The sequence below is a fragment of the Solanum pennellii genome, chromosome 2, assembly GCF_001406875.1.
Source record: "Solanum pennellii chromosome 2, SPENNV200".
NCBI lineage: Eukaryota > Viridiplantae > Streptophyta > Magnoliopsida > Solanales > Solanaceae > Solanum > Solanum pennellii.
The window spans coordinates 45,160,506-45,176,235 of record NC_028638.1 but is presented as its reverse complement, the minus strand read 5'-3'; the positions used below and the strand labels follow the sequence as shown (position 1 = coordinate 45,176,235).

Genomic DNA, 15,730 nt, shown 5'->3' with positions numbered 1-15,730 from the left:
TCCCCCACCCCCACCCACCCCACCCACCCCAAAAAAAATATATTTCTCAAAGCATTTTTCACTCAAAAATCTAACACTAAAATATATTTTCGAAAAATATTTTCTACTCAAAAACCAAACACCCCTATTTATGCATATATAAAGTTAAGAGTCATAGCTGTCAACTAAAGTTAAATTAAAGGTCATGTTTATGTATTATTCCTTTAAAAATTTGTGAATAAATCAATGAGAGATCTTCTGCTAGCCTAAGTTACCATACCTTTCAAATATTAGACCAATCAGTTTATAATGATTATTAAATGTTAAATTATCAATAAAGAAGTTATTGAATTAAAATTGATACAATATGTAAACAAAACAACCATTAAAGAAAGGAATTAATTGATATTGTAGAAAATCCCTCCTAACTCTCCTTTTCCTTATAAAAGTATTATCTATATATGAAAAGAGAATATATATATATATATTGGAAAGTTTAATAAAGTTAAATGAGGCATGTACGAGAATTGAATTTTCAATTTTAATTTTAATCATTGCAGAGAAATATTACAGTGAATCACATCTTACTGTAAAACGTGTCTCAGAATAACGAATTATAAAACGTTATTGACAATGAAGTTTTATGTCTGTTTACACTGTCAGCTTTTGTCTTTTTGTGATTGAATTTTTTTTTAAATAAAATATTAACTAAAACGATACTGAAAACTACGTTTATACTAACTTTGTGTAAATTAATTTTAGTAATAGCTTACTTTGATAAAAGAATTCCTGATAGAGCAATCTACTGTCTTTAGTTGTTATTTGAAAATTTAATTTCGTTCTTATTCACGGTAAGATCTATTCTTATGTGTTATAAAGGAATTAATTTATCTCATGTTGTATATACTCGTTTTTGAGTTTGATGAGTTATAACTAGAGTTAGCTATATATATATATATTGGGATATTTAATTCTATATTGACCGAGTAATTTTTGTGGGCAATAGAAGTATTATTTTACTTTACATAACAAATTTGTTACAACGAGGGAAAGGATTAAGTTTTTGATTCTTAGATTATAAGAGTTTGTAATCTGAATCTTCTCAGATTGAAATTAATGGATTTGTGTTGAATTTTCACTTTAATTCTGTAAGTCTTTTACTTTAAGCGGTTACTTTTCTTACCATCTAAGAAACCCTATTTGACTTGTAATGAATACGTATAAGTCAAGTCATCATTAATTCAAAAAGCTACTTGACAACTTAGACAAGCTGCTATAAGGTTGGCACTACTCCACAGAGGAATCAATTCCCGGAGCTTGCTGATTTTTATTTTTTTTGTCTGTATATATGTTCATCACATGTAATATTTGTCTTATAAGTAAAGTAAATTGAAATATGATAGTCATCAACACCCACCGTTAACCACTACCACTCTCCTCTTTTTCTTTTATATGTATATATATAAAGAGAAATTTCTTTTTAGTTATCTCATTCACTTGATTTAATATTGGATTTCCCTTTTAAGTCATGGGGTTTATCATAGGAGAGTGTTAGACGATAAGTTGCATCCATTCATCCAATAATATTTGTATTACGTTTATTCAAAGTTAATTTAATTTATTTTTAAAATTAATTTAATTTAATATTTTAATAATTAAATTTAAGTAATTAAAAAATATACTACACAAAAGAATATTAATTATTTAATTCTCGATCAAATGAAACGAGACCAAGTAAATATGCCAGAAGAAAGTCATAAATTTAATCAAAACACTTTCACATTAATAGGAGGAGAGTGGTAGCTTATATTTCTTACCCCCAACTCAAGTAATTGAGCCTTATATATAATATGCAACCCTTTATGAGTTTTCTTCTTACCATATAAGAGAGAGTTAACACTGAAGCAGCAGACAAACATACATAGCTGTTAATAAATTATCATATATTGAAAAAATAAGAAGAAGAAATTAATGGCAACTGATTCAAACAAGAGTGATGGTAAGGAAGAAGAATACGCAGAGTGTGCTTGGAAGAGTCTTCAACACGAAGAACTGACGGAACTTGAACATGCTGTAGGTCATGTCAATAACAATGAAAAAGATGAAGAGAAACTGAGACAACTGATAGAAAAAATCATAAAACACTTCCAAGAGCACTCTGAGAAGCGTCTCCATCTAGCCCGAAAAGACGTGTCCCCATTCTTCGCACCCGCCTCGTGCTCTCCCTTGGAGAGTTCGGTCCTATGGATCGCTGGCTGTAGACCTTCTTCTTTCATTCGGCTCATTTATGCCCTCACCGAATTTGAACCTGACGCCCACGAAACTGATCCGTGTCTTGAGGGGATCGTAAGCAGGAAGCTCCGCGAACTAAGTGGGAAACAGTTGAGCATGGTTAACGAGTTGCAAGGCAAGACGATTCGAGAAGAGAGGAGGATTTCGAATAAATTTGCTAGTTTACAAGAGGACATAGTGGATCAACCGCTTGTGGGGAAGATGAAAAAAGAGGGACATGGTTGTGAGAAAGCGGATGAAGCTTTGGATGAACATAGTAGACACATGGCGGATGTAATTGAAGAGGGTGATCAACTGAGGATGAAGACGTTGAAGGCAATAGTGAACATACTTGAACCGGTTCAAGCGGTGGAGTACTTAGCAGCAGCTAAGAAAATGAGGTTTTGTGTGCAACAATGGGGAGAGAAGAGGGATCAGCAGCATAAGGAGTAGTAATCTACTAGTTTTTAATTTTATTTTTTTATGATAAGGAAAAAAAAAACATGTATGGGTGAATTTTTCTGGTTAAAGTTAGATTATGGTAGTGCACCCTTAATATAAAGCCCTGTATTTTGCTACCACTTTAATAATATAAGCATGACTCAAACTTGTTGCTAAATTCTCAGTAATAAACCTCAGTTTCAGGTTATTGTTATTCTTTCCAACAACCATATCCTTGATGATTCGTGAGTCCATCTCAAGAACAAAATTGTAGCATCCAGTTTGTTTCCTCCATCCCACTCAGGGCCGGATTCACGTGGTCTACATGGATTCACTTGAACACCCTCGATAGAAAATTACACGGTATATATAAAGTAATTTTTAAAAAAATTAAGATTTCATTTTTAAAGATTTTTTATACGTTTATACTTTTATTTTTCAAATTTCTAAATGAAAATCTAAATTTATCTGTATATGCGATGTGCCTCGTTGTTGCTTCTACATTTATTGGAATTGTAATGGGGATAGAGACGACTTCTGTTCAATTACAAAAGTTTCCTCAAGAAAACTGAAAGTTTTACTCCAACGCTTAAACAAAATTAAAAAAAAGGGAAAAGGGTTGATATACCCCTCAACTTTGTCATTTAGAGCTGATATATCCTTTGAAAGTGGCTCATATATACCCCTACTTGTAAACAAATGGTTCACATATATCCTTTTTCTCTGACGGAAATGAAAAAAATAATAATTTTAATCTAAATTTTTATTATTTTTTTCTAAAAAATATAATCCCATATGAGTAAATTTAATCCTCGTCAAACATATTTTTTTGACTTTTTTTGTTTTAATGACTAATTTATAACTATTATTTTGATAATTAAATTTATTTATGTTTCACTAATATTCTTGTAAAACTTATTATAGATGACCAAATTTTTTCTTCGAATACGAAATTAAATTACAATACACACAAAAAAAACAGTTTAATTTTTTATTCTTTAAACTAAGGAATGAAAGAAAAAACAAAATAAGAATAAGAAATTCAAATAATTATAATAAAAGAAGTCAAAAAATAATTTATGTATGAAAAAAATTAAAATATACCTTGAACTTTGATAGAAGAATCATATATACCCCTAAATAATTTTTTAAAAAAAAATAGAAGTAATAAATATAAATTCAAAACTAAGATTTTAAATTCCGTTAAATGAAGGGTATATGTGAGTCATTTTGTAACGGCAGTGGTATATGTGAGCCGTTTGTATAACGGTAAGGGTATATATGAGTCACTTTTATAACGAGAGGTATATCAGCTCTAAATGACAAAGTTGAGGGATATATCAGACTCTTTTTCCTTTAAAAAATAAGAACAGTGACATCATGGACAAATGAAATTTGCGTAACCGTTAGTCGTTGTAAGGGGGAAAGAACGATAAAGACTAACCAATAACCAGTCTTTTGACAACATCTATGTATCAATTAGAAAAGTTTCCTCATCCTTTTTTCGGATAATTTTTTAGATCCAAGTCTAAAAGATTTTTCTCAAACATATTGAAAATTTTATGAAAAAATGATTGATTAGATTAAGAAAAAATGTCTGAAATATATTCGAATTTTTATCGAAATTATTGCATTGATTTCAAACTTTAGAAAGGACCTTTCACCCCATGCACTATTTGATATTCCTTTCGTCCAGTATTTTTTGTCATGGTTTCTATTTTTTAGATTCAAACTATAAAAACTTTGACTAATATTTAAGATGCATTTTTTCATCATATTAATATGCAAAAATTGTAATTTATAGTGCTTTTCATATAGTTTTAGAATATCTAATTTTTTTGTTTAAAATATCGAATTAATGTGATCTAATTTACCTTTGAAAATTAATCAAATTGACTTTCGATAAGCGCAAAATGACAAACATTTTCGGACAGAGGGAGTAGTGTATTTTAAAGATATGTGTGTCCGCATGAACATCATAAATATTGTATAATTATAAGTAGTATCTACGTGAGTACATATATACATTTAAAATACCCTATTAAATAGTGGAGGAATAAAAAATCCTCAATAAAATTTGATATCATAACAATAATTTCAACCAAAATTGAAGTGTTTTTCAACGTGAGATAATAGTCTTATACTTTTAAAAGTTTATAATTGTATACCAATTTAGCAATGGTATAATACATATATTGGACCCTAAACTTGGCTTCAAATTTTAACGTTGACCTCCAACTTTCATAATGCACAAACAAACACTTTAACTATCCAACTTTTAAATAAATAAACACATGAGTCCTACATGGCAAAATACACGTAGAACACCACGTAGGATAAAAAATGACATATAGGACATGTGTGTCTATTTATTCAATTTTATACAAGTTTAAGTGTCTACTTGTGCACACCCAAAATTAATTGACATAAATGTGATTTGAAGTCAAATAAAAAAACATATTTATGTATTATGCCTTTAGCAATCTAAGCGTTTTCCTCGTCAAAACTAGTCTCAAAACTTTAGGCCCATGTTGGGGTGGCAAAGTTTGTCTATGAAAATAGGGAAAATTGTATATAATAGCAAACTAATAACCTAAAATAAATGGAGTTGCTAGGGTTTGATTTAATTGTGCTCCATAGCAAACGTTAGCCAAAGTTTGTCAGGCGTCTCTCTCCCAAAAATCTCGCTCACCACTCTCCCATTCTCGCTCGCCACTCTCCCATTCTCGCTCGCCACTCTCCCTCTGCTCGCCCTCTCGCTTTATACACAGAAGTGTATAAATTATGTTTCTCTTTTGTATAAAGCGAGAGAAAATTGTATATACTATCTTCGTGTTATACACTTAATTATACAATTTACAAACATTTTACTTCAATTCAATTGTAGACAAATGCAAATTTTATACAAATATTGCAGAGTAAAAGGCCAACGAATTATACAATTGCAGTGAAATACAATTTTCTCTAGCTTTATACAACAGAAGTGTATATATTGTGTTTCTGTTTTTGTATAAAGCGAGAGAAAAACATATATCTTCTTGCTATACACTTAATATTGCAGCGAAATAGGCAGTGAATTATACAATTGTGCATTATACAATTGCAGNNNNGAGAAAAACATATATCTTCTTGCTATACACTTATAATTATGCAATATACATACATTTTAATTCGATTCAATTGTATGCAAAGCAAATTTTATAAAAATATTGCAGCGAAATAGGCAGCTAGTTATACAATTGTGCATTATACAATTGCAATGAAATAGGATAGCGAATTATACAATTGCAGCGAAATAGGCCAGCGAATTATACAATTGTATATGTATAGCGAATTATACAGTTTTATGTTTGCTATGGAGCGCAATTATGCAAACTTTGCTATAGCATACAAATATGAATTTTTTGTTTGTTATATGTGAAAGTTGCCCATGAAAATATGACTAGTTTAAGCCGCTCAAGTCTGGTGGGTTATAGACCCGTCATTTATTAATTTAATTTATTTTAACCCATTTATAAATGGAATAATATATAAATATACTCTTTAATTTGATTTTAAATTATATTTATGCTCTTTAATTTTGAATGCACACAAATAGACACTTTAACTTATATAAATTTAAATATATAGACACACATGTCTTATATGACATTTTACATATCAATTTTCATCCTACGTGGTGTCCTATGTATATTGTGTCACGTAGAACTCATGCGTCTATTTGTTCAAGTTTATATAACTATAAGTATTTACTTGTACACAACCAAAATTGAAGGACATAAATATAAAATAAAACCAAGTTAAAGTATACATTTATGTATTATGCCTTTAAAAATTGAGCAAATATATTGTTTAATTGATTCAAAAAAAAATTGTTAAAATTTTGAAAGATCATTTTTTTTAAATTTGATATATGAATATATAGTCATAACAAGGAGAGCTGGAGTTGCTGGTAAGTTACTCCAACAAACGGCTTTGTAAGCTGCTCTTTTGACAACAAACTGCTTTGTAAGCTGCTCTTTTGACAACCATTTATATATTCATTACGGTAAAAGATAAATATCTTTTTATTTTTAATTAAAGATTTTAGATTTGAGTTCCTTGTATACAAAGTTTATTTTATTAGGAAACATTTTATTTTAATATAAATTTTTTAGCGTAAATTTAAATTTCAAATTTTAATATAAATATTAGACATCTAATCAAATGAAAGTAAAAAAAAAGTATATCAGTTAATGAATTCTGATGCAGCTGCATATTAAGGTTGGCACTACTCGGCAAAGGTATCAATTCCCGGAGTTCGCTGATTTTTATGTTTATGTTTCTTGTTAGACACGATTTGTACTACAATTGGAAGGCACAGCCCTCTGATTTCACCTCCACGCCCACCACTCACCACAATCCTCTCCTTTTTTTTTCCTTATTTAATATTTTTTTAATCTCGATTTATTTATAAGAAAATGAAAAAGAATCTAATATACTTTTCAATTTACAAGTTAAAATTGACATATCTTTCATTGTCTATTGAGAGTTGGACTCGTAGAAAATTGTCAGACTATTTTCGCGTAAAGTAAATTAATCTGATTTGAAATTATTTTTTAACAAAATAAATTATATAAAATAATAAATTATTAATTTAAATTAAATAGAATAACCATCACTTGATTGAATTCTAACCATAATAAATCATTGTCATTCGTTTTTCTCTGAATTTTTCGTTTGCTACGAATATATAAAATGTGTTTGTATTTGTATAAAGCTAAAAAAATTATATATATACATATCTTTTCTTTCGCCTCCCTCCCAGAGAATCTCACTCGCCACTCTTCAAATCTTGCTCGCCTCTCTAGCTTTTATACAAACAAAATGCATAAATTTCGTTTGTGTTTTCATATAAAGCGAGAAAAAATTATATATACAAATATATATGTTCGTCTTATACACTTATAACTATACAAATACAAATTTTTCCTTGTCCGATTTTCTTTTGTCTTTCTCGCTTTATATAAACACAAATTATACAATCAATTCGTATATGTATATAGAAATATACGTATTAATAGTCATAACAAATATAAAATTTGTTATGGAGCGCAATTATACAAACTATAGTTATAACATACAAATATAATTTTTATGTTTATTAAATCTAAAATTTATTTTTTAAAAAAAGAAATAAATATATAAAAAAAAGAGTCTGTCAGTCTTGAATCAAATACTTTCACGTTAAGACAATGGAGGGCGGTGTGCGATTTGTCTGATCTTTGTTCGGATGGAATTTCGATTTACTTCGACCCTAACCCTCGGTGCTTATATATATTCTTCTTTCATGCATATAAGACCGCGATTATTCGATAACTGAAACAATTTGAGAATGGCAAGTAGTTCAAACAACAGTGATCGTAAGAAAGCAGAACTGTTACAATGTGCTTGGAAGAGTATTCAGCACGAAGAACTAACCGAACTCGAACATGCTGCAGCTCAGGCCAAAAACGGTGAAAAAGACGACCAACAGCTCACACAACTCACTGAAAAAATCATACAACATTTCCAGGAGCACTCTAACAACCGTATCCGCCTAGCCCGAAATGACGTGTACCCCTTCTTCTCACCAGCCACGTGTACCACGTTAGAGAATTCGGTACTCTGGATCGGTGGGTGCAGGCCTTCTTCATTCATCCGATTGATTTACGCGCTCAGCGAAGTGGAGGAATCTCGCCTTGATGGGATCGAAACCGGGGATTTCAGCGAGTTAACTGGGAAACAGCTGAGTATGATTGACGAGTTGCAACGAAAGACGATTCGAGAAGAGAGGGGGATTTCGACGAAATTGGCTAGTTTACAAGAGGACATCGTGGATCAACCGCTCACAGGGAAGCTGAAAAAAGAGGGACATGATTGTGAGAATGCAGATGCAGATTTGGATGAACATAGCAGACACATGGCGGATGTAATTGAAGAAGGTGATCAACTGAGGATGAAGACGTTGAAGGAAATAGTGAACATACTTGAACCGGTTCAGGCGGTGGAATACTTAGCAGCAGCTAAGAAGATCAGGTTTTGTCTGCAACAATGGGGAAAGAAGAGGGATCAGCAGCATAAAGAGTAGTACAATTGGGATCAATTTAGCTACTTCTTTTTTATCTTTTTTTTTAATAATAATAATAATAAATGGGAAGGGAAAATAAACATGTGTGGGTGACTCTTATGCTGCTTTTAATAGTAATACTAGTTTTATTTTTTCTCGTTTGATGCTTCAATATGTTTTGCTTCTACCTGCTTTATTTCTCTCTCTTTTTTTAAATGTTCGATATATATATTAGAGTTCGATTTAATTTAAATTCATGCTAAAAATTTTATATTAAAAATATAGTATTTTCTAATATAAAAAATGATTTTCTTTTTGAGGGAATTTAAATTTAGTTAAAGATAAATAAATATTTATCACTCTGATTTAGCTGTTGTTGTTGGTTTAGCTGCTTTATTTCTTTCGTCTCTCGTTGTGATGTTGGTAAAAGCCTAATTACCTTTTTTGTCTTTTGACAACTTCTATTCAATTACAAAAGTTTCCGCTAGGTGTCTTTTTTTTTTTTTTTAGATAATACAATAGTTTTTACAATAAATAATCTTTTGGATTTTAGTCTAAAAGAAAACACACAATTTTTGGATAGAATTAAATAATAACAATATATAAATAGTGACCTCAAAAAAGAGGTATTTGCGTCACCATTGTCGTTTTAAAGGAGATAAAGACTAACCATAGTCTTTTAGCAACTTCTATCGATTACATTCACCCGTTAATCTTTTCTTTTTTCGGCATAACTCTTTTAGATCTTAGTCGAAAAAAAATTTCTAAAAAAATTGATACTTGTACGAGAAATAAATAAATTAAATTTTATAATGTAGCTGCTAATCCCATATGTTATTCAAAAGATTATATTTAGATAAATTTTTTAAATAAAAATAAATTATGAATAGTGACCAGGTGATGACATTTGCTTAAAGGGTGAGGGGGATGGATTGGAGTGGGGGCACTGGCGTAGCCAGGAATTTCATCAAGAGTGTCCAAATTTAAATAGTATTTTTTTAAATAAAATGATAATTTAAATTATCAAAACAATAATCAAGTTAAGCAATATTTAATTAAATATAAGAATATTTTTAATAGAATTAAAAGTGTATAATTCAAAACTAACATAAAAAATAAATTACTATTGATAAAATGATTCAAAAATATTTTTACAATTATACTCGACGAGGTTTCATATCCTGAAATGCTTTTATAATAGACTAATTAGAAATAGTACGAAATACTTTCTTTTCTACGTAAGGCACTATACAACCGTCTAAAAACTCATCATCCACATTCGGTTTCGCAAGTCATTTTTAATATACTTCATTGTTGAGAAAGCTCTTTTGACGATTAGCAACTGACAAAAGCAAAGCAAATTGGTTATTTTGTTATAAAATAAAAGAAAGAGAAGAAAAAAAAGAGAATTATTGAAATTCTTAATATGGTGACATAATTTGGGTAATTGTGTCTTGTTTTCATAGAGAAAGAAAACCTTATTTCATAAGAATTTTTTTAAAAAAAATTAAGGAAATCTTATTCTATAAGGAAAAGATATTAAAATTTAAGGAAATAATTCAATTTTAATTGAAAAAATTCACAAGGAAAAAGTATTAAGTTTTAGGAAATCTTATTTCATAGTGAAAATATATTTAAATTAAGGGAAACAATTCAATTTTAATTGGAAAAAATTAATTTGCATTAGAGGGGCTTTGATCTTGGGTCAAGGTGGGATTCATAACACAATTAACCAACAAGCCACTAAATGTTAATGCTAACACTATGCATGTCTTTTTAATTAATTAAATTCGTGTAGGGATTTCGCCAGCCATTGCCAACTCGACTGCAGGGAGTCCAACTTTTATATGTACCAATATTAAATCAAAATTTCATGTGTATCTATAGCATTTTTTTTCGACGAAGGGTATCCAATTGGACACCCTGAGCCCACGTGGCTCCGCCCTCTGAGTGGAGGTAAAAGGTTTTATTTTTGAAGCTTTTATCATCACTCTAACATAAATATTCATACATCTCGTATTTCTCTATTAAAAACATAAATTGAATAAAGTATTTTATTCATTTTTAATCGATTCAATCAACTCGTCCATCAATCCTAATGGAGATCGATGTTCCGTAGAATGTAATAGAAGAAGGTTAACTCATTTTAATCGGTTTAAATTCAATCGAATCCTTCCTTTTGACATAATTAGGCAGATGCAAGTTGGGATGTTCTGTTTCTTGCTTAAGTTCTGATTATACACTTATTAGGAACATGCATGCATGTTGCACATATTCAATTACTCCATTTAATTTCTTTTGTCATAGTTCATGTATTATTTAGTTAAATAACAGCCTCATATAAATTGCGTCATAACGTAACATAGTGAGTTGTGAGATGCTTAATAGTGACAAAGATATACCATTCACTAGCATCAGACACTAGTCCACTTCATCTTCCTTCAGCCACATATATGTATCTAAATTGTATGGTATCGATCGATACCTGCATGATCATGCATACTGCTAAAACATTATTGATAAGTCACATGTAAAGGAGAGCTCACCATATGTTGACACGTTAATATACCTGTCCTCCCATTAGTTTGTACCAAATGTATGGTGTACACATTTTGTTGGTCTACAAATAATATTGATGTGACTCGATTCCACCGACCTGTTAACTTATTGGATGGGTAACAAAAAAGATTTTTGAATATTATAATCACTTATAAAATGTCTTTTAATTTATGTGGTTTTGAAGCACCAGAATCTTTGGAAAATTACTATGTGTTTTAATTTCTTTGGCTTGAAATATTAACGTTTAGTTAATCGTTGAAACACATGATTATTGATTTAGAAATACCTAAAAATGAATAGAGTATGAATATATATAGTATCATTTAATAATTAACAACACCTTGTTCATCTCTTATATCTCTAGACATAAAAACACTTGCAAAAGCACATGTCTTGAAAATAGGAATTGATGAATTTGAAGAATTGGATGTTTTTTGTTGCGTGTCATATCTTAGCTATAATGGATATCAATTTTCTGTCCACCATTAACTTTTTAGCAGATACCGTTACACCAGCCATAATATATATATATGATTCACAGTTAATATGTATTTTCCTCTTTTATAATGTACAATCTATTTTTCTATTTTCATTAAACTACCTAATTATATCTTAACTTAGATGTGATGAGTCCAATGTTGATTCCTTAACAATCGATTTATGCTAAAATATAAGGGCAAATGTAGTACTAGTACAGTAACGATGTCAAATTCAGTATATCAATTAAGGATCGCGAGTTTAAAATTTTTGTAGCGCTTTAATAGCGCACAAGTTTCATCTCATCCGTTTAGTACCAAAAAAGAACTTCATCTTGTGACTTTAAGATAGACTTAATGTTTAAAATGGTGAAAGTTATAATAAAATGTACCTCTTTCTTTTTTTATGAAATGGGATAAAATCACATGAAATTAATATATTTTAATCTAAAATCCATTTATGATGGGTAGTTGAGGCATGGGGAGAAGAAAATGGAAAATGAGAGGTGAAAAATGAGTAATGCATGTTAGGATATGGTCATATCTTAACTAACTTTCACCAAATTTCCCCTCTGCATCAAACACAATGAAATGTAGTGCATTTATTGCCATAAGTTTGCTCCATACTAATTGAGACTACTTTCTCCTATAGGCATTTCCTCTAACCCTGCCACAAATAAGGCAAGGTTTTTGCCCTTCTTTTCCCTTTTAATTTTTCTCCTCCACATCAATATTCCAAATCTTTCGACAAAACAAAAAGGGCTCCATTCAATAACAACTACGCCTCTGTTCCAAACAGATTACGATTACAATGGCAATGAATCCTCAACAATATTAAAAAGAAAAAATTTGTCTCAATTGTATTGCCAATTTCTTCTTCAGGATGACTTCGAAGAACGATAAGAAAGGCAATATTTTGATGCAAAGGTATGAGATTGGGAAATTGCTTGGGCAGGGTACATTTGCAAAAGTATACCATGCTAGAAATCTCAAAACAGGGCAAAGTGTTGCTATTAAGGTGATTGACAAAGAGAAGATTATGAAGGTTGGTTTAATTGATCAAACGAAACGTGAAATCTCCGTCATGAGGCTAATCAAACACCCAAATATTGTTCAGCTCTATGAGGTTATGGCTAGCAAAACAAAAATATATTTTGCTATGGAATATGTTAGAGGTGGTGAACTTTTCAATAAGGTTGCTAAAGGCAGACTTAAAGAAGATGCGGCAAGAAAATACTTTCAACAGTTAATCGCTGCAGTCGATTTCTGTCATAGCCGTGATGTCTATCACCGTGATCTCAAGCCTGAAAATCTCCTCCTTGACGAAGGTAGTGTTCAAATTTTATATAAGAGTCGCGAGAGAAGTGCATTTTTATTTACTTAACCATGTTTTCGTGCAACAGGTGGCAATCTGAAAGTCTCGGATTTTGGTCTGAGTGCATTGTTTGATTCGAAAAGGCAAGATGGTCTACTCCACACAACGTGTGGAACACCGGCTTATGTTGCACCAGAGGTGATCAATAAGAGAGGTTATGATGGTGAAAAGGCTGATATTTGGTCATGTGGTGTTGTTTTGTTTGTCCTGTTAGCAGGTTATTTGCCATTCCATGACCAAAATCTTATGGAAATGTACAAAAAAATAAGCAAAGCAGAATTCAAATGTCCACAATGGTTCCATCCAGAGGTAAGAAAGTTACTCTCAAGGATTCTTGATCCAAATCCAGGATCAAGAATCACCTTAATTAAGCTCATGGAGAATTATTGGTTCAAAAAAGGATTCAAACAAATTGACAAAACCCCAAATCCAGGGAAAGATCAACGTGAATCCCCTCGTAGTGTTTTCGATATTGAGGACAATAATTCAGATGGAGAGGGACCTTCCAATCGCCAAAAGAATCAAGATTCCACAACAATGAAGCCTACTTGCTTAAATGCATTTGATATAATTTCTCTTTCCCCTGGTTTCAATCTTTCTGGATTATTCGAAAAGGAGAAAGAGAGAAGATCAGAAGCGCGATTCACAGCGAAAAAACCAGCTTCCATAATAGTGTCAAAATTGGAAGAAGTAGCTTCAAATGAGAGTTTTAATATAATGAAAAAAGATGGTACAGTAACAATGCAGAGGAACAAAGAAGGAAGGAAAGGGCAACTAGCAATTGATGCAGAGATATTCGAAATTACGCCTTCTTTTCATGTTGTGGAAGTGAGTAAAAAATCAGGGGATACAATGGAATACAAGAAATTCTTTGATCAGGGATTGAAAACTTCACTTAAAGATATTGTTTGGACATGGCAAGATGGTGAACAACAACAACAGCAGCAACAACAAGTTGAAAATCAAGAAAGAATTTGATCATCTTTTTTGATTGTTATTATAATGAAAATTTTCATTTCTTTCTTGTTTGTATTTATATTTTGTTTTGTTTTTGTTTTGTTTTGGGAAGGGGGGGAGAGAAAGGGGTAACTGGAGATATCTTGAATTTTCTTGTTTTTGATTGATTAGAGTATATTGTACAGGTCTAATAGATCTCAATTGAATTCAAGTAAAAAAAAATATGACGATGAAGTCGGTTATCCTTTTATCTTTTTCTCCCCTTATTATTACATTTTCATCTGCTTTATGATCTCATATTTAGAATATAATCTAAAAATAAGTGTGCGGAACAATATTATTTTTATATATACTGATAATTGAAGAAAAATTCAGCATATATTGGACGAAGCCCTAGCTTAGAGTAGAGAGTTGGAGACTTTTCTTCTTATTGGATGAATGTAAGATGCAAATGAAATGAGTTTTTTTGGTATTGAATATTCTATACGGTAAGACATTTTATAACAACTATGATCTTTAATAACATTGCTATAACAATCACAAAGATATGCAACAAACAATATTGTTATAAAAATGTTTGATTGTGTCTATATGAAATTTAGAATATAACAATAATGATATTTAATAAGAAGATGTTATATTTGTCAAGAAAATATGATGGTAACACCTGGCTCATTCTCAAACGGTCTTTGTAGGAGAGGACACGTCGCTGCTGGACTCGGGTCGGTTTCGCGATTTGGGTCGCGCTGTTGCTTGCTGCTTTGGGCGTCTGGAGAAGACACTGTATTGTTGGTGATGGGTTTTGTTCTTTTGGAATTGAGTTTAGTGGCTTGGTAATACATAAATACGTCCTTTAACTTAGCTTTGAATTACATTTATGTCCTTCAATTTTGGATGTGCATAAATAGACACTTAAACTTGTATAAAGTTGAACAAATAGACACACATGTCCTACGTGTCATCCTACATGTCATTTTTGTCCTACATGGTGTCCTACGTGTATTGTGTCATGTAGGACTCATGTGTATTTATTTAAAAGTTGGATAATTAAAGTGTTTGTTTGTGCATTATGAAAGTTGGAGGCTAAAGTTAAAATTTGAAATCAAATTTACGGTCCAATATATGTATTATGCCTATTTGAATTAAGAATGGATGGCTCGGTCGGTTGAAAGGGGATTAAAAACTATTTTGAGTTAGTTAAGATAGATTCGCTAATAATTAAATAAGACGAATTGATATTAATTAGTTAACAAGTTTGTTAATAACGAAATAAAATAACTAACTTGATTATAAACCAATTATTTCAAAAATATATAAACTACTATATAACTAGATTAATTGACCAAATATTTAATATAAACAAAATCTTTTTGAAATAATTTTCGAATATTTATAAAATATATGTATTATTTAAAGATTATAAAAATGATAAAATTAATTTAAAATAACTTGAAATATATTTTGAACTTTATAAAAAAAACTAATTATTTCAAATCGTTTGAAATTTAAGAAGCTCGATAATTAATTTGTATTGTGGAAGTCCAAAATTAGGTTTCAACAGTGGCAATTCAAGGACCGAATCCA

General features: G+C 30.5%; 3 protein-coding genes across 3 annotated transcripts; all 3 read left to right on the top strand.

The window, feature by feature from the left end:
- The first annotated feature begins 1,879 nt into the window (after window positions 1-1,879).
- LOC107010747 (protein DOG1-like 3) lies at window positions 1,880-2,806 on the top strand. The gene has a single exon (XM_015210032.2). It carries the CDS (start codon window positions 1,951-1,953, stop codon window positions 2,701-2,703), a length of 753 nt encoding a protein of 250 aa, XP_015065518.1. The 5' UTR covers window positions 1,880-1,950; the 3' UTR covers window positions 2,704-2,806.
- A 5,071-nt stretch (window positions 2,807-7,877) lies between these two features.
- LOC107010384 (protein DOG1-like 3) lies at window positions 7,878-8,951 on the top strand. Its single transcript, XM_015209666.2, has one exon. It carries the CDS (start codon window positions 8,066-8,068, stop codon window positions 8,798-8,800), a length of 735 nt encoding a protein of 244 aa, XP_015065152.1. The 5' UTR covers window positions 7,878-8,065; the 3' UTR covers window positions 8,801-8,951.
- A 3,348-nt stretch (window positions 8,952-12,299) lies between these two features.
- On the top strand, window positions 12,300-14,396 carry LOC107008694 (CBL-interacting serine/threonine-protein kinase 20). Its single transcript, XM_015207830.2, has 2 exons — window positions 12,300-13,142; window positions 13,218-14,396. The coding sequence occupies exons 1-2, from the start codon at window positions 12,698-12,700 to the stop codon at window positions 14,165-14,167; spliced, it is 1,395 nt and encodes a 464-aa protein (XP_015063316.1). The 5' UTR covers window positions 12,300-12,697; the 3' UTR covers window positions 14,168-14,396.
- Window positions 14,397-15,730: the final 1,334 nt, after the last annotated feature.